General features: G+C 39.9%; 1 protein-coding gene across 3 annotated transcripts in view; it reads right to left on the reverse strand.

The window, feature by feature from the left end:
* ryr2a (ryanodine receptor 2a (cardiac)) overlaps positions 1-21,578 on the reverse strand; it is a 132,553-nt gene that overhangs the window by 40,792 nt on the left and 70,183 nt on the right. For all 3 annotated transcript variants that reach the window (XM_044102021.1, XM_044102020.1, XM_044102022.1), the window contains 30 exons: positions 21,413-21,558; positions 20,946-21,060; positions 20,707-20,839; positions 19,926-20,029; positions 18,359-18,494; positions 18,087-18,273; positions 17,571-17,682; positions 17,360-17,480; positions 17,020-17,189; positions 15,527-15,747; positions 15,287-15,377; positions 14,848-14,988; positions 14,400-14,563; positions 14,187-14,265; positions 13,200-13,289; positions 12,870-13,007; positions 12,296-12,373; positions 12,064-12,139; positions 11,557-11,680; positions 10,753-10,868; positions 10,398-10,462; positions 9,693-9,814; positions 9,457-9,506; positions 6,941-7,001; positions 4,699-4,937; positions 4,534-4,615; positions 3,804-3,934; positions 2,620-2,747; positions 471-663; positions 128-210 (listed from right to left, as the gene is read on the reverse strand). In XM_044102021.1, coding sequence (XP_043957956.1) covers positions 128-210; positions 471-663; positions 2,620-2,747; positions 3,804-3,934; positions 4,534-4,615; positions 4,699-4,937; positions 6,941-7,001; positions 9,457-9,506; positions 9,693-9,814; positions 10,398-10,462; positions 10,753-10,868; positions 11,557-11,680; positions 12,064-12,139; positions 12,296-12,373; positions 12,870-13,007; positions 13,200-13,289; positions 14,187-14,265; positions 14,400-14,563; positions 14,848-14,988; positions 15,287-15,377; positions 15,527-15,747; positions 17,020-17,189; positions 17,360-17,480; positions 17,571-17,682; positions 18,087-18,273; positions 18,359-18,494; positions 19,926-20,029; positions 20,707-20,839; positions 20,946-21,060; positions 21,413-21,558 — 3,696 coding nt within the window. The remainder of the gene's footprint in view (positions 1-127; positions 211-470; positions 664-2,619; positions 2,748-3,803; positions 3,935-4,533; positions 4,616-4,698; positions 4,938-6,940; positions 7,002-9,456; positions 9,507-9,692; positions 9,815-10,397; positions 10,463-10,752; positions 10,869-11,556; positions 11,681-12,063; positions 12,140-12,295; positions 12,374-12,869; positions 13,008-13,199; positions 13,290-14,186; positions 14,266-14,399; positions 14,564-14,847; positions 14,989-15,286; positions 15,378-15,526; positions 15,748-17,019; positions 17,190-17,359; positions 17,481-17,570; positions 17,683-18,086; positions 18,274-18,358; positions 18,495-19,925; positions 20,030-20,706; positions 20,840-20,945; positions 21,061-21,412; positions 21,559-21,578) is intronic.

Below are 21,578 nucleotides of genomic sequence, written 5' to 3' on the forward strand. Positions count from 1 at the left end.
CGTTTTCCTTTTTTTCTCAACAAAGTGACTCTGTTTTGTTGCCAGTGGCAACGGAACCTTTACTTTATAAATGGCCTTTGTAGCACATAACCAGAGCACAGAACAACAAGGTGAAAAAGAGATGTACCTTTTTGAGTTTATCCATAAGAGGCAGGAAGTGTGTCTGTAACAGTTGGGCTTTAGCTTTGCTGATGATTGGCTGGGAAAAGACTTGAGGACAGGTATAAAGAAAGACATTTGCAAGTAAGCATAAAATAAAACGAATGTAAATTCAAAGACATCTGCTACTTGTTACCTGTGAGGTCTTTAAATTAGTCAGAACAGAGTTAAAGGTAGCTATATGTGTCTTAACTTGACTGATTTAGCCATGCAGTAAAATACATCCATAAGGAGAACGTTGTAGGGAATAAGAATCTACAGTCCATTTAAATGCAGTGTCTCTGCTACAAGCATTGTTTGTGCTGATTTACCAGCCAGTCTTTTCATCCAGGCCCCCTCGTCAATTCCCAGGTTGTTGTAGATGATTTTCAGAATGTTTCCCAGCAGTGTGTTCATGTGCTCTGAGGTAACAGATGTGCAGCAGCTGTCGTCCTTGTCAGGATTGCTTTCTGGTCCATGCTCCCACCAGTGTGACATATAGCTGCACAACATGGGCAACACTACCTACACAAAAAGGACAAACACATACTGATGCTTTATCGGGCCATAGACAATGTCTGGTCCATTACAAGAAAGTCTGGCCCATTACAAAGTCGGCCTTCTATCACCGGAAGAACATTTCCAGGATTAAAGGACTAATGTCTCAGCAAGATCTAGAGAAACTCATCCATGCATTTATGCGTCATGATGTGTATTGATAATTTTGATGATCATCAGTACACATGGTTGATGTGTATTGATGTTCACTTGACATTTTGGCACTTGATAAAATGTAATGTTTGTTACTGGTTTTTCAATTGTATGATGTTGTTAGAATAATTATGTTTTGTTATCATTCTTACATAAGTAGTTACCAGTTTGCTTTTCATTTAAAGGTTTAGTATTCACACCCCAGACAGGAAGAATTTGTTAAACTGTGTGAAAGACAAAACTTTCTTTTTCCCTAAACCTTGAAGCTGCAGCTGCTTCTTATCTTGGTATACTCCTTAAACTGTGAGTGTGTAGAATGAAGTTCTTCCTTGTTTCAGAATAGCCCCCTTCTTTTAATTGATCACTCTCCCACATTTCACTCCCGACTCCTTTCTTTCCTCCTGCTTAATAAAAAGACAGGCTCTGCTACAGGGAGTCAGAACACATGGTAAACACCTTGGAGAAGTGGTTTGCTGTGTCTTCTCCTTCTGCAGAAGCTTGGTTGAAAACTCATAAACGTTGTCTGTGGTTCTCTTTTTATGTAGGTTTAAAAAATACCTATCAGATGTTTTATTTTATCATGTTATTTTTGTATGTTTATGATGTAAAACACTTTGAACTGCCTTGTTGCTGAAATGTGTTATGCAAATAGCACATTCATTAATACAGAGATGTTTGAAGCTGCATGTCCCTATGCTGCAATAACACTTAAATATCTCCGCTGTAAAACAATAAAGGATATTTCTATTCTAGTCAGTTCTTTTTGGGGCAGACTAAGAGCATTAAGGCTGTCCTCCACTGGGGCCTGATGTGTCTTGCCCACTGACATATCTGCAAAGTGACTGAGATTCAAGGAGTGGGGGTTTAAACCGGCCACTCAGTGGTTGTGGAAAGAAGGCTACTTCCAGAACTACTGCGGTCCCACACATAACGCATAACCTCACCAGGTAGCAATTTGGGATATTCCCCTTGGGATCACTTTGGTCATTGTTGATAGAGTCTGTGTTAGCCTCTGAGATAAGGGCAAAAAGCTTTTTTTCTGTGAAGCATGTTCTCTCCTAGGTTTCTCTGGAATTACTGTCTACTGTATGCATCTTTTGTAGAATAAAGCCAGCAGTGCAGGATGACAGGACAAGTCTGTAGTGAGCAGAATGTATAAGAACTGTGTTGGAAGTCTCTACATACTCCTTTCTCAAAACAATATTGCTGAACCAACAGTGCAGCAATTATTTTGTTGGTCGATGAAATGCTTCAAATTTAAATCCTCTCTCGCCTTCTTGTTTTTCCTCTTTGGAAATGATTACTGAGACTTCCCAGTGTTAATTACTGATTAGTTGCCCAAACTTGTCATCTTCACCTCACTATTCAACTGAGTCCATGTACGGCTCTCCTACTTTCCTACCTTGTTAGGAAAGTCTGGGGTGTAACAGAGGCAACATAAGCTCTTCCTCAGAACACATGGAGACATCAGACAGGCAGGGTAGAGATGTCCAGGTCCAATCCAGACCTACCATCCTGCTGCATTCATATGCACCCTGACTCTAACACACCAGAATGATCACCTGAATTCCCTCATCTTCAGTCAGTCAGTTTCCTGAGGCCTGCTAACAAGCTATTCATTTTATTCAGGAAAATTTGCAAGGCAGTACATCTCTGGACTGCCCTTTGATCACCCCTGGACTGAGCTACCAAGAAATGGAAACGTGATTCGCCCTGAGGAAGCGGACCTTCTTCATGATAATGAGTAAAGTTGAAAAATGAGTGTTTCACCTCCATCACATGAGGCATCTGAGTATACTTCATGCCAGACTCAGCCAGCTCCATGATCTCTTCCAGAGACTTTTCGAGGTTTGGAACCAAAGGACACACATCTCCAACTGGCCCTGGCAGACCCAAAGCTGAGAGCAGAAAAGTATAACAATGTGTCACAAAGTGATGCAGAACTCTAATACAGGTTTTTCTCTTGTTAGGTTTTGTGGTGGTCACTGTAGGCTCTGAGTTCTGTTGCCTGTTCCATGAATTAGCCTTGTTGTTGTTGTTAAGGCTCGTCATACTATCAGGGGCCCCAGGCACAGCAGCTAACAGGCCTCCCTGTGGCTGTCCTGGGTTTGTTTTTATTTCCCTCAGTGCACAGGTGTCAAACTCTAGTCCTGGAGGGCCACTGCCCTGCAACTTTTAGATGTGCCTCTGCTTCACCACCTGAATAGAATAATTAGTTCATTAGCAAGGCTCTGGAGAACTGATCTACACAAGGAGGAGGCCATTAAGCCATTTCATTCCAGTGTTTTGTACCTGTAGCACATCTAAAAACTGCAAGACACTGGCCCTTGAGGACTGGAGTTTGACACCCCTGCTCTAGTGGCACAAATAAAAATGTTCCATCAGTGACTTCATAATGCCCTTCCAGAACATGCACTCCCTGCCTTGTTTAGTTTGATCTTTGTTGGGTTTTTGATGTGGATTTCTACAGTTTCCCAATTTGCCAGCAGTCTTGCTTGAATTACCTCTGACAGAAAGAAGGGTGAGGTTAGCTGATGTCATTTGTGATACTGTGTAAGTCTCTCTCCACTGCTCGTGGCCACTCAATTATAATCCAGAAGAATCTACAGGATGTAAGTTACAGATTAAGCTATGTTGCATTGCCAGCAGTGTTAAGATGTTCATCACTAAGTAAAATGTTTATTTCTGATTTATGTTGATACTTTTACAACAAAAAGATTTTGTTTTACATTCCATCCTCATCATATAGTTAAATGTTTAATTCCCAGTTCATTAAGGTCTTCAATAAACCAAGTTGGGCGGTGATTTTATGTTCTATGAAAGACATTGCTTTTGTAAAAATACTTGTTAAAGATGTTGAGTTGAATTGATTTGACTGTTAAAGACTCTCATTTAACAGACCCTGAAGCCCAATTTAATCATTAAATAAGGCTGCTGAATGTAAAGCAGAGTACCTGTTCTGTCTTTGCTTGCTTTGTTGTTGTAAATGGAGAAGCCGTTAAACTTGTTGAGCTGTGGCTCCAGGAAGGCGACAGGGAAGGCTGCTGAGAAGGCAGCTAAACACTTTCCTAAAGCTGGCCGCTGTCTGATGTGCATGGAAACAGGAGAGGAAGTGATGAAGTTAGATCATGTGACAGTGGGTAAATAAAGAGGATGTATGAGAAGATTGTAAAAAAGTATTTGAGTTGACTAAAACTAACTACTGACCCTGTATTTGAGGTAATTCACTAGTACAACTAGAGGCAGAGGAGGTACATCCCAGCCAGCCCAGCAGGACGACGTGTCAGGGCGAGGCTGAGACATTCCCTCATTTACTAAATAAGCCAAAGCAAACTGGATACTTATGGCTACATCTTTTGTCTAAGGTAATAGATGAAGTATCACTGCTACAACATTAAATACAACATTAAAACTGAGACTTTCTCAGAAGCTGTTAAACTGTTGCTATACCAAAGCAACAAATATTGTCTAGATGTTTGGCTGCAAACTGAAGATCACAAGCAGCAATGAGCCACCAATTGAGGCACTTCTGTACTTTACTTGTCACCAATGATACTACTTGCATGATTCATCATACAAGAAATGCATAATACTAACACAAAGCTTGACTTTCACATTTTTGGATGTATCACTAAATGTAAGCTGATTATTAATGGAGGTTGAGAAGTGTAGGATCTTCAGTACCTCTCCACATAGATACTTTTGTTGGTTCCCAGAAAGTAGAGACTATTCAGTATTCTGTAGCAGGACACCTGGACTTCATCCACTGGAACAAGAGAGACAAGCATTTTGGAAACATGAACATTCTGCTTGGAGAACAAATATAGTCAAACTCATGTCGTTACGCACACATGAGGTCCTCTCCAAACACATTCTGCCCAATGTGCTCAAACAGGGAGGACAGCACTGGCAGCAGGGCGAAGGTGGTGTAGTTGATGATCTGAGTCACTCCGCGTGGTTGCTCTCTGGAGTGGGTGAACTGGCCCAGCTTCAGGTTCTCCTGAGTTTTCTCCAAATCTTCTGCCACACTATCAAAGTAGGACCGCAGAGCTGCCTTCACTGACTCCAGTCCAGTCTTCATTACTGTCCTGAGAGAAAAAGGTTTGGTGTTATTGCCATGGTCAGAAGAACCATGACTTGGGGATATGAAGCTCATGTTACTGATTTACATTTGAGACTGTTTGAGAGCTGACAGTCTCAAACTATTCAAACTGCATGTGTTCACATTTACTTTCTTTATTGTCAGGATATACAGACCCAATTAATAGATAATATTATTGAAAAGTTCATTTATTTCAGAAAGTTTATCACCAAGTGAAACTTTTCCCTTAACGAAAGCCTTGATGACTGTCTGCTTACAGCTAATGAAAACATGACAGTTTCATGTTTGAAACATTACAGACATTATCAATCAATCAATCAAACTTTATTTATATAGCACATTTCAGCAGCAAGGCATTTCAAAGTGCTTTACATCAAATCAAACACAAAAATACAATGCAACATAGAATCAACAATAAAAACACAACATAGTCAGATTCCGTCAATAAATTTGCAATTGATTACGTTTTGAATACAACTCTAAACAAGTGGGTTTTTAGTTGAGATTTAAAGGAAGTCAGTGTTTCAGCTGTTTTACAGTTTTCTGGAAGTTTGTTCCAGATTTTTGGTGCATAGATGCTAAATGCCGCTTCTCCTCGTTTGGTTCTGGTTCTGGGGATGCAGAGCAGACCAGAACCAGAAGACCTGAGAGTTCTGGAAGGTTGATACAATAACAGCAGATCTTTAATGTATTGTGGTGCTAAACCATTCAGTGATTTATAAACTAACAACAGTATTTTAAAGTCTATTCTTTGAGCTACAGGGAGCCAGTGGAGAGACTTTAAAACTGGTGTTATGTGCTCTATCTTCCTGGTTTTAGTGAGAACTGCAGCAGCAGCATTCTGGATCAGCTGCAGCTGTTTGATTGATTTGTTGGACAGACCTGTGAAGACGCCGTTACAATAATCAATACGACTGAAGATAAAGGCATGGATGAGTTTCTCTAGATCTGGCTGAGACATTAGTCCTTTAATCCTGGAAATGTTCTTCAGGTGATAGAAGGCTGTCTTTGTGACTGTCTTTACGTGGCTCTGAAGGTTCAGGTCAGAGTCCATCACTACTCCCAGGTTTCGGGCCTGATCACTGGTTTTTAGTTGTAATAACTGAAGCTGTGCACTGACTCTAGATCGTTCCTCTTTAGGTCCAAAAATAATAACTTCAGTTTTGTTTTTGTTCAGCTGGAGGAAGTTTTGGCACATCCACACATTTATCTGTTCTAAACATCTGTTCAGTGATTGGATGGGTTCTGAGTCTCCTGGTGACATCGTAATGTAGAGCTGTGTGTCATCTGCATAGTTATGGTAGCTGATATTATTTCCTGTTATAACCTGAGCTAGTGGGAGCATATAGATATTGAATAAGAGGGGTCCTAGGATTGAACCTTGGGGTACCCCACATGTGACCTTTGACCTCTTTGATGAGAAGTTTCCAATTGAAACAAAGAAATTCCTGTTCTTTATGTACGATTCAAACCAGTTAAGCACTGGACCGGAGAGTCCGACCCAACTCTCCAGTCGATTCAGTAATATGTCATGGTCAACAGTGTCAAAAGCTGCACTGAGGTCCATTACAGTCTACATACTTAATGTAAACTGTAATTAGAATAGTACATCAGATCAATGAAAACTACTTAAAAAACAGGGATATGGGCTTAATGAAAACTGTGTTTATTACCTGTTTAAAAGTTGTTTTCAAAAGGTACTTTTAATCTGACAAACAAGACTCAGCAAGTCATGTGTTCTAATGCATGTGTCAAACTCAACACCCAGGGGCCAAATGTGGCCCAACATAATTTTCTATATGGCTTTACTGGAAAACATAAGTAGGACCTTCAAGATCACAGTTGTGTGCTTTATAATTAATATTATTATATTAATCAAAGCAGTTTTTGCTGTACACTGCCAAATTATATCAATGTGAAATATGCAAAGACAGCTGTTTATTAATCTATTAATGTTTTTGCAAGTTGTTTTAATGAAAACAACAGTACCTCGCATCTAGGCTCTGTCCTAGTATCTGCAGGCAGTTGACGATTGATGTTGCATTGTTCCCTGGAAAACAGAAACCACATGATGAGCTAAATACCAGAACCACAGTCTGTCAACAGGGGTTGCTGTCACTACCTTCTATCTAATTTAGCACACAGACCTTAGAAACTGCTCTGATGGGTTTTTACCATGGGTGCAGTGGATGGTGGAACAAAACACACACACAACAGAAAGCATGCATATAAACACAGATGTCCTTAGATGTAAAGCTATTAAGCTACTAAGGACATCTTTGAAATGAAGTGACGCTGAAATTCTACAGATGAGAGTAAAGATGATGTAGTGGGATAGTGGGGAACTTTTTCCCCACAGTCTGGGTGAAAACCAGTAAAAGCTTATTTTGTATTTATATATTGGCTTTGGGGATGTATTTGTTTTGGGGGGTTTTCTAAACATACTTTTGTATTTTAGTGTTTTCTAACTAAAGATACACAGGTATCTGATGTAGTTTTAGATTCTACTAAATCATGAACACCAGCTGATGTATGGGTTAGGATCCCAGAACTAATGGACGGTGTACTTTTTATTTTACTTGAACTGTGAGTGTGGAGTGATGGCAGCATGGGCACCTGGCACAGTGAACAGAAAGTAGATTGAATATGTTGGTGTTTCCGGATAATTGGGGAAATGCTGGAAAGAATAAAAACACTTTGTGAAGCAGATCTGACTGTATGCTTACACTCATCTGTATGAAGACGATAAAGATATTACCATATCAGTAGTGCTCTGCAAGATGAACCTTTAAATGGATTTTTATTATAATTAAAGCTGTACAGTTTAACTATTGTAACCAACTATATATGTTTTACATTCTCACACATCTCCTTACTAAAACCATTGAGTATCTTAGAGAGTTCCAGCATGACTCAGCCTCTGTTTGGATGTACAAACAGATGCGAAGTGGAAAGCATTTAAGCCACTTCATGAGTAACTGGGACAGATTTGGCTCTAAATGAAAATTTTTTTCCTCAAGGCTAACAAACAGAAAGGAGAAGATGGACTTTGCCGACAAGTAAGAAAAGTTTATGGCATGTCTGCTGGCTGCAGTGGAATAATCAGATTGGTCAAGAAAAGAAAAATAGTCATCCTACACCAGGGCACCAGGGAAATACTTGCACAAGCTGTACCATTCAGGAGCCACTATAAATAAATATAAAAAAATACCAAATGTCAGAATACGCAGAATAACAGTGTCTGGTCTACATGAACTCAGGTGTGCAGAATTTGCATGTAAAACACATGAGCATCATGACTGGACAACAAACCAGACAAAACTTGGAACCTTGGTGACCTTGGCCTGGTGAATGACTGGCATCATGTCTAGCTGACCTCAGTAACCATTAAAGCACACATTACAGAGCGTCTCTGAGTCATCATCTGTACCGCAATTCTGCACAGTGATTTTAGCTCAGCATGTAATCCCATCATATCCACAGACTATCAGAAGCTTTCCCTTCTGTCATTTGTTGTACAGCTCCAGACTGAGATCACAGTCAGTCTGTATTGGAATAAACTATTTATTGCATGAAACAAAGGAGATTATCATCACCCTGTACAGGTCATGACCTTTCAGCAGCAGCAGCAGCAGCAGCAGCAGCAGCAGCATGAAGGTCGTCTCCGCAGAGGCCTGCGAAGACCTCAGCTGGTGGAGGATTACCACTGGCAGTCTGACAAATACTGTTCAACACCAGCATCCTCATAACAATCTACAGAGCCAGTGGTGGTCAGTATCCCAAACTAGTGCCTCTAAGCAAGGCACTGTAGCTGCAAAAAGCAGCCGAGAGAGCCCAGCCTGTCAGAGGTCTGATGGGGTTGTTGCTTCCAGCCTTAGTGCCCTTTAGCACCGTAAGAGAGATCTCTCCATTTACAGTATGGGTGCTAATATTGATATGGCCAATGACCCCTAGAGATTCCAAAGATTTGGCACAAAAGTATGAAAATTAAATGATTTACCACATGGTAAATCATTCAAGAGTTCAATAATTTCCAGTATGATGATTCATATTTTTGAAGGGCTATTTGATTTACATAGATATCATAATCTATTTAGTTTCAGCTGAAGGTGGTTTTTATTTCCTTTTTATTTAATGCTTTTGATTGTGCTTTATTTTGGATGTTTAAAATTTCTTCCAGCTCTAGTTTTAAACATTCTTTACAAAAGGTTATTGGTCTTTGAGAGGGCAAACATTATTCTGCCATGATCAATATATTGCTTGAAGATGGTCTCAAAACAATAATATTGTCATTTATAGCAATAGTTACTGGAACAATTTACGTTCCAGTAAACTGCGTTGTCGCCTAATATGTACATGATTCCTGCTTTGTTCTAATTGAGCAGGTTTAGAAGATGATGGCATGCCAAGAAAAACAGCAACACACCAGTTCCATCAAACCAAAAGAAGATTGCTGGCAAAACAGTAACAGAAGCATTTTAGAGCAAGGGATCAAGCAGCCTTACCGAACAAGGATATCCTATGTCTGACAAGAACTCCAAGTTTGCAAAAAAGACTGAAAAGATTCACAAAATTAGGATGAGAAAGTTGAATTATTAAAAGGAAGACTATAAAGAGAAGATGTGGTGATGCAGCCTGGGGGTACAGACGATCATTTACGAGATGCTGCAAGACTTTCCTCAGTGTGAAACATACTTCTGCTCCAACACAGTCTGAAGCTAGCTGGGTTTGTGGTTCTCACCTGGTCACCATCTCCTTCTCCTTATTTGAGGCATGGCCTCCACTGCTGATTGGATGAATGGCTGTGGACAGGAAGTACAGCCTGTGGTTTTTGAAGTACTGATCCACCAACGGCAAAACAACCTGGTGGTAAAATGATGCACAGAGAGTGTAAATACATTTATTAATCAAACAGGAACATTACAGAGGTGGGTTAGGGTTTGGAGGGTCTTTTGGTTCCTCCCCTGTTCTGAAACCCCCCAGGTTTTCTCATCATTTTAAACATAATTTACAGATTGTTGCTATTTTTCCCAAACAGTTAGCTCAAATGATGACCAGCAGTGCTCTCACACACCGCTTTTGATCACTTCATACATTTTCTCTCCAAATCCAGCTTTCTGAAATATTCAGTCATAAAGACATGATGAGCAAATATTTTACTTAGACTGAAAACTCACTGTGGTATTTACCAGAAAGAAGGCAGGATGAAATAAAGGAATTTCTGTACATTCCAAGAGAAATGACTTACAACTCAAACTTCTCTTTGAAATGCATCTGACAATTATTTTACATCTAATAATTCCATTTGATAATTGGTCAATAATTGATAATTCATCAACTGACAGATTTCTTGCTGGGATGAGATCAGGACTTTCTGAAACACAGTAAAGTGTAAAAATACTATAAAAATCAGAACTGAATGAAAACAAACTAAAAGAGGTGAGACCTTTCCAAAGAACTTTATTTGCTGTTCATGAGGAATCTTTCCTCCTTTCAGCTTTGCTCCCACATCTGAAAGACATAAAGAACAGGAACAAACTGTGAAATCTGCATACATTTACATGCATTAAACACTTTCCTCAAATTGTCAATTTAGAGAAGCTAAAGAGAACTCTGTAGAAAAACTCATTTCTCATTAGTCCAGTACATTGTATATTTTTAGAAGTTAAGCCTGTCTTTCTTGACAACAATGTCTAGGACAGTAGTTGTAGGAGTTCAGCTGCATAACATGGTTCAGACTGTCATTTCATGATATGGGTCATGTGATATTTCATAAGTAGGCAACAACTGAAGAATCATACCAAACTCCATCATATGCTGGTGAGCCTGGTCTACATATGTGATGAGCTTCTGGAGGAATGTGTAGGCAAACCTCTTCTCGATTGCTGGAGTGTCCAGCTCTGGAGACTTCTTTCCTCTGAAACAGAAGATTCAAACAGTGCAGCATGTCTCTTCTATTTCAGCCAAAGCTATGAGGTAGAGCATGCACTGACCCAACAGTGAGACATTCTACAGCAAAATAACACCTAAATAACAAATGTCAGCTGACGCGTCAGTAAGTAGCAGGTTCAGACAACTGAAGTTCCAATAATCCAGCTTTTCCTGAATTGTCTCAAAAAACAACAAAAGCAGCAAATTTTCTCATTAACTCCAAAAAGATTACCATTTCAAAACTTTGTATATTAAGTGTAAGATTTAATGTATTACCTTAGCATGGGGCTGTTTGAAGTGCTCCTGACCTAGTTGATCTACAAATTATCCTGAAGTTTAAGCTGAATTAGAACCTCTTTGAAACATTTTCTGTTGCACAAAACAGGGCCTGTTCTCATCAATCCATTGTCCATATTTTCTTTGGCTTGTTAAACTTGCAGTTCATCACTAGTGAGATGAAAGCAACAAATGCTAAGTATGGACATCCTGTCCATACATACTGTAGCAGCTGGTTTTCCAGCAAACAGCACAGCAAAATGTAGTATTAGACTGTGCAAGTACACCAAAGATGCAGCAAAGATTATTTTTTCTCAAAAGGATTCAATCTAAATAGATATAATTATACTTCACTGAGCTTCTAATCAGTCTACAAGGAAGAATGGACGTGTTTCTACCTGGATACGATGTAACCGTTGATCTGGAGAAACTTGAGAATGTCTTGAGCTTTTTCTCGATCCTTGGATTTCTCTTTGGCAGTCAGCGTGTCATAGGGAACTAGAAGAGGATGTCTTCCTCCACCTGAAGATGTCAATGAGCAAACACACAGAAAACCCTAGACCATTTCACCTAAAGCAGCAAACAAACCCCCAAAGAGAACTAAGTTTTTATTCAAATTATTCATTACACCTTGTTGACAGTCTGAAAAGATCTGGAGGCAAAAAACGAGGAGGATGTCTGTCTAAAAACAGCAGAGCTTTACTTTGGGGAGGCCTTCTCTCACTACCACTCTAAGTAACTGACTCTTATTTGTTTGGCTGTGGTGGAATATTAAAAAAACATCTAAACTGAATATTGCCTTGACAGTTATGCATAATATTTAGGAAGGTAAATGAATGTCAGACTAAAATAACAGAAGCATCATATGAACATCAGAGGTCTTGCTGTGTTGTGCTGCCTGTTACCTTTAGCTTCTAGCTCCATTTTCTTCTGTCTTGCCCAGATATTATGATAATTTTCAGCAAGCAGCTCAGCCATAGACTGGAAATACAAAATGATTATCATGTATGGTTGCATAACACTGAAAATAACATTTATTTTTAATTTAGGACACAGGTTGAAGCCCTGTGACTAATTATTTACATACATTTATTGCAGCTTTGTACTTTCAGGGTTTATTTAGAGAAACATATTTACCTGCATATCTCTGGACAGTGTAACATTGCTCATGTCAACAGGTCTTGGGCTGAAAGCTGGAGCTCCTTCAAAAGACAGCTGTGGACATTAGGAGCAGAATGTCACAAACCACACTAACCTCACTCTGCAGAATTTTCTGACCACAGAACCTTCTGGTCAGACGTTTCTCTTCATGGGCAATAATGTAATCATACTGTCATGCCATTAATGATTTAAAGTACATCATGGGCCATGTGTAGAAATGATACACAAAAAAACTGTGGCGCATTATTTTGCTCACTTACTGGGCTTGCAGAAAAATGAATGTTGTGTGTAATCCATGCAAAGTGTTTCAGTCGACAATCACCAAATAATATTCAGGTTATTTAATTCAAGGAGGTTTGAACCAAATGGTTTATCATGATTTGATTTTTTTATTGTTTGAACCTAAATAATGGTGCTGCACAACCTTTGACCTTCTTTGACTTTTCATTTCTTCTGACCTTTGTGATCATCTACATAATCATGACTCTCATTCACACACTGACCGGGTTAGCATGTTTTAATGAATGAATGAATTGCTCCACTAGGCTACCTGGCTGGCCGTTGATATCCGTCTGGATTTGTTGTGGAGGGTGGCCGTGTCTCCCTCTCTGTTTCTGTCGATGCTCCAGCCCCATGACAGCATCGTCTTCAGAGACTCTCTGACAGACCAGCAGTACGCCTCCTTGTCCTGCAAGGTCACAGGCTAGCTATAGATCACTGCTTAAACTAACCAAATATCAAAAAAGTAAAAATACTTGACAAAGTTTTAGAACAGCTTAAGGATAAAAGGAATGTGAAACTGAAATGTGATGTTTTTTGTACAGTTTCTTTAGATTCACAGTAAAGACATGATTGGTGTGAGAAGGAAAGCGAGCAGCACCTTCTCAGGCAGAGCTTTGTATGGCTTCAGCAGGGGATGGGTCTTACTGCTCTCACACAGGTGTTCTTCATATGTCCAGCCATGCGAAAACTAAAAAACAAGAAGTCATTCAAGAATAGAATATTGGTTTGTTGGTAATGTTACTGGTGTTAGGCATAAAAAAATAAATAAGTGAATCAAACTTATTGTTATTTTACAACAACTCTCTGTCCATGTAATCTACACATACCCTGATTTTGTATTTCTCTGTTGCCATGTCTGCAGATACATGAGCTCAGCCAGGCGGTGGACTTGTTGGGGGATTTTCTCATCAGTAGCAGATGATCTGCACAGCTCTGATGATTTAACTTTCTCTATTAACAATCAACTGTACTCCGCCTGAAAGGTCTGACCTTTTCCCTCGGCTGCAAAAGTGCACCACCTCTCTTTGAACTCCTAAAAGCAGTAAACATCTCACTTGTGCGGAGCCCCATCCTGCACCTCAGTGCCATTGCTTTACAAACATACAGCCTTGGTGTTGTGGTGGGGGAGACTCCACCCTGCCTATGACATCACCACATTCATTCCTGTTCTTGTTGCTGAGAAACAATCTACAACGTTTCTGACACCAAGGCAACTGAAAACAATGAACCTAAAAGATGAAGACATTGCATGTGTTTCTGTTGGTTCCTGTAAATCAGGACTGAAAACATGCAGTTTTTGATTTAAAAAAAAATCTGACTAATGAACTGCTTTGACATTTGTTTCTTTGATGGCTTCAATAACATGTTTTTCTTTTCTTTTATGTTTTGCTATTTTCAGTCTGTGTTTTCTGTATGATACTTTGGATTGTCTTGGGTATAAGTGATGCTGTGTAAATAAAGTGCACAGTGTTGGTATGGCAGTGTGTATGAACTGTTAGCTGTTTTAGTAAAAGAAAAAGTATAAAGTTCAAATAAACAGATAAAATCTAACTTTAGGACAAGTTGAGACTTATTGTCTTCTCACCTTCTCTATGCACCACCTCTCATGATTATGCTCGGCATATCTGGTTATAAAATAGTCCAGCTTTTCAGGAACAGTTACACTAAAGATAAAAACAGGATGTATAAACAAGAGTTTGTCAGTCAGCAGACATTCAGCAGAAGTGATGCTACATGTTTCATTTCTGAGAGCACTATAAATGCAGCAGCACATAGTAGCTAGAGTCTTGTTACATACTTAGTGGTGTCTGCAGGTTGTGGGTTGAAGTTTCCCTCTGAATCCATGGAGGACTGTTTCTCCATCTGGGCCATGTAGTTGGACTCCATGTAGTCTGGAGGAAGAGCGCCAGCCACCGCGCTCAGACATGGCAGTGCCAGCTTAAAGAGCTCCTGGTCATAACGCTGCATCGTTAAAACACAGGAACACAGATGTTCATTCAGTTTGGATCTCATCTCTTCACAGATGCAGTCCATCCCAGGCTGCAGTTACCGCTTCACATTTTAATACCTTGCAGCCTGTCACATGTTGAGTCAAAGAAAGCTGTTTCAATAAATACAGTGGTTTTGATATAGCCTCCTGAACAAGAGTCTACAAAACAGTTCTTATCCCTTAATACACACAGAACAAACTATAAAACAGCTGCTTTGGTGAGGCAACAAGGACAAAAGGAAATGTGAGGTCTCACCTTGCAGGACAGAGCATCAAATATTCCCCAGAACAGTTTCCTGGAGAGGTGAAGCTCTTCATCTGAAGCCACTCCAAAGCTGCCCCAGCCTCCAGACAGGCAGTAATACTTCCAGCAGCGCTCATAGTGATTGGTCAGCAGCTGGAAAAGTAACACGCTTCATTAGTGAACAGCACACCTTCACCCTCTCCTTGAAAGCAACTTCAATAACCCGAAGGTGTTTGTTTTAAACATAGAGGCAATGAGGTGGAACTGAATTTTCTGCCAAAATGGCTCAACTATGGAAACTATAGAAAATCAAATATACTTTGTCTTTTCTTCTAACCATATGACATCATAGGAGTAAAACAACATAAATCTCATAAACAGTGTTTTTGTTTTTTTTCATCTCCATATTTTATGGCGATGGAGTAAAGATGAGAAAAGAGAGGCTTGTTACCTTCAGAGGCATCTTGGTGTGTTCATTCAGCAGGGGAACGTCGAACACCAGCCTCCTCAGCAGGTGCTGCATCATTGAAGGCCTCAGCTTACTGCATTACAGGGAGACACACAGGAAGTGGCCATTTATTCCCACACTTATACGGTTTTAGGAAACGTCTCTTTAAAACCTGACAAATGTAAGAAATATGGCTTCAACTATAGATCCAGTGTCAGTGTAAGACTGTACTTATTAGCTTACCCACAAACAGCCAGCAGACACTCCTCTATAGAGTCCCTCTGAGCTTTGGTAAGGCAGCAGCCTTTGGACAGGCGGTACACCGTGTGGAGGAGGGAGTCGATCAGAGAGGCGAACGGCTCGGTCCCCGCAAACAGAGGAGCACATTTGGTCAGGAGGGGCAGCACCGCTGTACACAGGTACCTGTTGAGGGCCAGGGCCATATCTGTGGCACTGAGGGCAGCCTGGCACAGGAGGACAGGGCCAACACAGTCAGTGGTGCAACTGTTTTTTTTCTTTTAAAGTCTCCATCAATTACAAACTTTACATCTGATGACCAAATCCACTATTATTCAAAATTAATATCAAATATTTCAACAATTTATTTCAACTGTAAAAATAACAACTAAAACCTTATGGAGGCTGCAGCATTGCAGTGTCAATTAGTTTTTTTTACTTAGTATTTGGATTAGGATTATTTTTCACTCAAAGTTGATTCATCCAAAGCAAACAGAAGGCAGTTGGACTTCACCTCATGGTTGTTCAAAACATTTCAACACCTTAGTCAGTCTGAGAAAATACCTCCTCTCTACACTGACTAAAATGTGATGGCTGAAACTTCCTTTCAGCCATCACCGGAAGATGAGAGGAGAAACATCCTTAAAAAGTAAGAAGGAAACATCCATTTTTCTGTTTAACTGTGTAGACTTTAATATTTAAGCCCACCATCTGCAACTGCTATCTGCAAAGGAACTCCAAATTATTTGTGGAAAATTTGCCTGTTTGCAGATTTGTAAGAAAATGCAGCTTGGGAAGCTGGAATAGCTGTGCACAGTGGTACTTGACATGCTGTTGGCAGCCAAATAATGAGCATCATTCATTTTCCTCGACACTGACTGGAAAGCAGAGACAAGAAAAACTATGGATATTAACTTCTACTGTAGAGGTAAGACTGTTTCTGCCGCATATATTAATGAAAATTAATGTTTATCAGTGTATATTAAGGTATAATTAATATAGAGTACAGACCAAAGGTTTGGACACACCTTCTAATTGAATTCAATTAGAAGGTGTGTCCAAACCTTTGGTCTGTACTGTATACCTTATATGAAATATAATAATATAATACTATATTATTATATAATAATATTATGTTAATTAACTGAAAATTAATTTCAGTTAATTTTCATAACTGAAAATTAAGATTTTCAGTTAAAAATGTTTTTGAGTGGGTCCCACATATTCATGTGCAGATGTGGTCTAACAACTTGGATTCATTGCAAATATCATTTATGTACAGTAAAAAAACAGTTTAGATCCCAGCACTGACCCTTGTGGTACTTCACAGGTCACCTCCAGTAAATCAGAACTCACAATATTTAATTGTTCATATTGATGTCTTTGATTCAGGTAATTTTTTATCCAAGAAGTACATGTTACAGCATATTACTCCAATTTGTGTGAAAGTCATAGGTTGACCAGCATCAGAGGGGAGGTTGGAGGGAAAGCTGACTTACAGTGTCCAGAGAGGCAGCAGCTCTGAGATCTGGCAGAAATCCAACCTCAAGAAGGTGGAGGAGGAAATTCTGGTCTTCTATACCATAGACCCGGTCCAGGAAAAGGACCATGGCCGCTTTATGGTCTGGACAGAAACCTGCTGACATGTCTGGCTCCACAACTATCCCATCTGAGGAACACAAAAGGTCATGTCTAAAAACATTTTGAAATACTTTAAAAGCATGCTTCAAATGTAAGCTCAATGATACAGGGCAACCACAGGCCAAGTAGAGTTTGCTCATCTTCATTTATGCTAGTTATGGTTCCTGCTGTCTGCATATGAGCTGAGGCTGGATCTACCTTTAGCCAGATTGGGCATGGAGAAGGCGATGCTGATGACTCCCACCAGGTCTTCAATGGGAATCAGGGACCTTAAAATGGCTCTGATGCGGAGGGCTTCACCTTTCCCAGCATGGATCAGCTGATATAAAACAGCAGTAGGTTAAAGAAATTCAATTATCTAGGTTTCAGTCTGACATGTTCAATATTCTGTCATGGATAAAGCACTCACATGCATCTCTGGAGCACAGCGACCCAGCAGATCAATAAGTGCAGAGTAGAAGGTCATAATGGCATTGCCCATGTGGATGGTATCATCCTCCTCTTCATCCAGCATGTCGCTGCTGCACAGCAGTATCACACCATTTGCCCTTCATCTCAATAGTAGCTTAATGATACTTTGATTTTTATCAACATAACATGTTTTTAATCAACATGTTATGTTGATAACGTAACACGTGTCCTCATGCAAGCATAATATATTATATATTTATTATATATTATAATATTTATTATATATTATAATATATATATATTATTTATTATATATTATATAATTATATATTTTACCTATATAAACAGGTAAAAAGTAAAAGTTTTTCTGTTTGAATCCAGTTGTGTCATTTTCATTAGATTTTATGTTAAAGCACATTGGTGTAACTACCAGAGAGAAGGTGCATGCTGTATTAACCCCCAACAGCTTTCTGTGATAATTATTAACACAAGACATGAAAGCATGTTGTCTTACAATGTTCTGCTGCTCTCAGACACCGGAGACGGCCCGTCTCTGGAAGGATCCTGAGAGATTCTGATAGCTTCCTCCATTGCTGCAAGCAAGCCATCACCGCCTTCACCTCGAAGAGCGGGGCCAAAACATTCAGGCCGGCGAATAAGAAGTCTCACCACAACATTGGCGTTCTCTTCCACGCTCTCCCCTGCACATGTCACAAGCACAGAGTTACAAAGAACTTATCAATGACGAATAAAGCTGCCTGTAATGAAAATGTTTTCCGTCTTCACCATTGCAGAAGACAGCAAAACGCAGAAAGTCCAGGTAGCGCTCCCCCTCCACAGGGTTCCAGCCAATGTCTGGGTATCCCTTATGCACCAGCATTACACAGCTCTGCAGCCCACAGCCAGCCAGATACTGCACCACCTGCAGGGCGATCACACACTGCTCAGCTATACTGAGCACATAACTAATATAGCTCATAGAACCTGAAATAAACTGGCATCAGGGACAGAGAATATTCCAAATGCTAATAATATAACTTTTAAAACCAAAAAGCAATTGAGAAATTGTGCAAGCAAAAGTGCGTACACAAGGTTAGGTCTCAAAATATGCTACTATTCACTGACAATACGGAGGAAAAAAATGGTTACATGACATTTTTCATGTTCATATTCTATCTGAACTGTTCTTGCCCCGTAGGGTGAAGTAGAAAAACAATGAAAATATTGTTTTATTTTGTTTCATTGCAGTTTATGCATAAAGTGTTAACATTAAAGTCATTAACACAGCTCCATAGTGAAAGAAAATGCATCCATGCAGCAATGAAACAACATCTTCTAAAATCCCATGATAATACATAATAATCCCACCACAGATGACAGGAGTGTCTCTGGTGTCTTTTACCACATTGCTATTCAAATTCCAGTAAAAAATGACCATAAAACTTCCACATTTTTTCAAAAATCCATTCTTGATGATGATAGTTGTGAGCCAGGATCTACTGGGCTGAAGTGGTTCTGAAGAAGCCTCTGACTGAAGATCAGTGCCGACTGCTCCACTAGTTTTCAGCTATTATGTTCCTGCCATTTCTTTATCTGCTCTGGATTCATGGATCACTTTGCAATAATTACAGAAATTAACTCTCCTTGCTCCTTTAGCATTGTTTTTGTTCTTGTAATTTTTATTTAGTTATCTATTTATTTAGCATAATTTTAGCTGCTTTGGTTCAAATAATGTCAAATTTGGCCAGGACATGTATTTTCTGTCAAACTCAGTTTAAGGTAAAATCGGAGCCATCTATTTGTTGGAAGCTGCGTTTGTGCATATGACCTGGATTCAGAATACATTTATTTAAATAAAACTATTGAAAACTGGTTTCAGGTTTTATTATGTTTTATTCCTCCATGTTAAAATACCCTCAAAATGTAACTTTTTCTTATTTTCTACAAATTGAAGATGTTTGTCATGTTTTACAAATCAACTAATCACAGAAAAAATATCATCTGTTTATTTTTTCTTGAGAAACTGTAGTTGCTAAAAACTGACTGAATAGATTAAAGTTCATTGAGGCAGGTAAATATATTTATATTCCAAACGACTGATGACGCCACAGTAGATTTCTGGCTTCTGTTACTGAATGAATCTCATTTTATTCCAGTGGAAGCGCCCAGTAGTGGATGGACAGGGCTTTGGGAAAGCTGTAGGATTTTCAGTTGGGAGATGAATTTGGTTAAAATAAAATCAGTTTTACTTGAATTGGTTAGGGACAGGTAGTTCACAGCCATGATATACTGGACTTATTGTAGATGGAGGAGGACACATGGATGCTTACATGAGTGAATTTGTAAAAATCACCTTTTCCAGCTCTGGTTCTCTTAGAGCCAGAGCCAGTTCATTGTTATCCATGACTGATGCTGCAGCCACGTCCAGAGGAGTGGATCCACGCATGGAGGGAGAGGCTGAGAGAAGAGAGGAGAGATGGGGAACAGAAGAACGGAGAGCAGGAGCACTGGCACCATCAGATAAAGAAAGAACATGTTTACATTTTGTCTTCATCATTTCCCTTCTGAATATGTCAGAGCTGAAATGTGGTGTAGCAGTCATTGGCATCACCATGCTTCCCCATGACCCTTGATCTGCACTGATCTTTTAAGCATACTGATTTGGTTAAGTCATCTGGTAGATGACGTTGAAAGGCCATTTCATCCTAAATAACTTTCACTTGTGTTGTTCTTAGCCAGAGAATGTTCTTATTGTAGTTTTTTTCTTGTGGGTAAGTTTGCTTTCTTGCTTCTAGTAGAAGGAGAAGTTTTGTTAAATTGGGGGAGCAACGTCTTCCCTCCAAAACTTCATACCTTTGCAGTTTTGGTTGCTATTGGTCTATTTGTACTTACCAGTGAAATTACTGAAAACTAAAGTCCATCTATCAATTTTCTTACACCTTATGCTTGTGGGGTCACGAGGAGTGCTGGTGTTTATCTCCAGTGCTCAATGGGAGATAGACCACTCCAGTGGTCAGTGGTCAGACGGGGTCAACCTGGACAGGTCACCAGTCCATTGTAGAAAAGCCTACAGTAACTTTCTATAGTCCATTTACAGTTAACTGTTAGCTAACGTGGTTAGCTCTTTTACTTACCAAGGCCTACACTGCTGTTCTCCAGCAGGTAGCTCAGATGGTCAAACATGGCCTTCTGATTCTGGCGGCTGATTCGGCAGAAGTAGCACAGAAACCGACAACAGTTGGCCACCATTTTAGGGAAGGTGATTTCCTTTAAACACATTTAACCACAAACAAAAGTGTGTGTATAAAAAAAACACTTTCTGGTTACGCATATGTACATCTATTTGCTTATTGAGGCTTTGCAGCCTGCCTACCTTGGAGTCTCCTCCACTGAGAACGTTAACCATGACCTCCATGACCGTCTCATGCATGCCCAGAGCTCTCATCAGGTTGGGATGCTGGTAGAACACCTTGTTGTTCATGATATCACTGCAGAAAAAGGAAACTTTTTCAATGCAAAACTCCTCGAAGTTCTGGACAGTAAGCACTTTCTTTAAAATTCCTTCTTGCCTCTCAACATAGATGCTTCTCGTCCGGGAATGTTTTCAATTTAGCTCCAAACATTTCCCCATTGACTCTGGTCAGCAGGGCCGGCCCAAGGCAAAGCAAACTAAGCAGCCGCTTAGGGCCCCATGAAGGCTTGGGCTGGACCTGCTGGTCAGCTTCCCTGCATCTGCTAAATAAATGTTCTGCTAATAATGGTGTCAACATGTTTCCCAGGGGCAAAGTCTCAAAGTCATTCCAGGTCAAAGTTCAGAGTCTGACAGCAACATGACCTCACCCAAGCCCTCTGATCATCAGCTTCTCCTCCTCTCTGCCCATCCGGACACTCAGCAGAGAGCGGATCTGACCCAGGGCAGCCAGCAGGTTGATGGTGTCCTCTATGGATACGGAGTTGATAGTGTAGGCTTTAGGAAGAGCTCGAACCTGAACAGTCATACAGACAC

The sequence above is a fragment of the Gambusia affinis genome, linkage group LG20 (assembly GCF_019740435.1).
Source record: "Gambusia affinis linkage group LG20, SWU_Gaff_1.0, whole genome shotgun sequence".
In the NCBI taxonomy this organism is placed as follows: Eukaryota; Metazoa; Chordata; class Actinopteri; order Cyprinodontiformes; family Poeciliidae; genus Gambusia; species Gambusia affinis.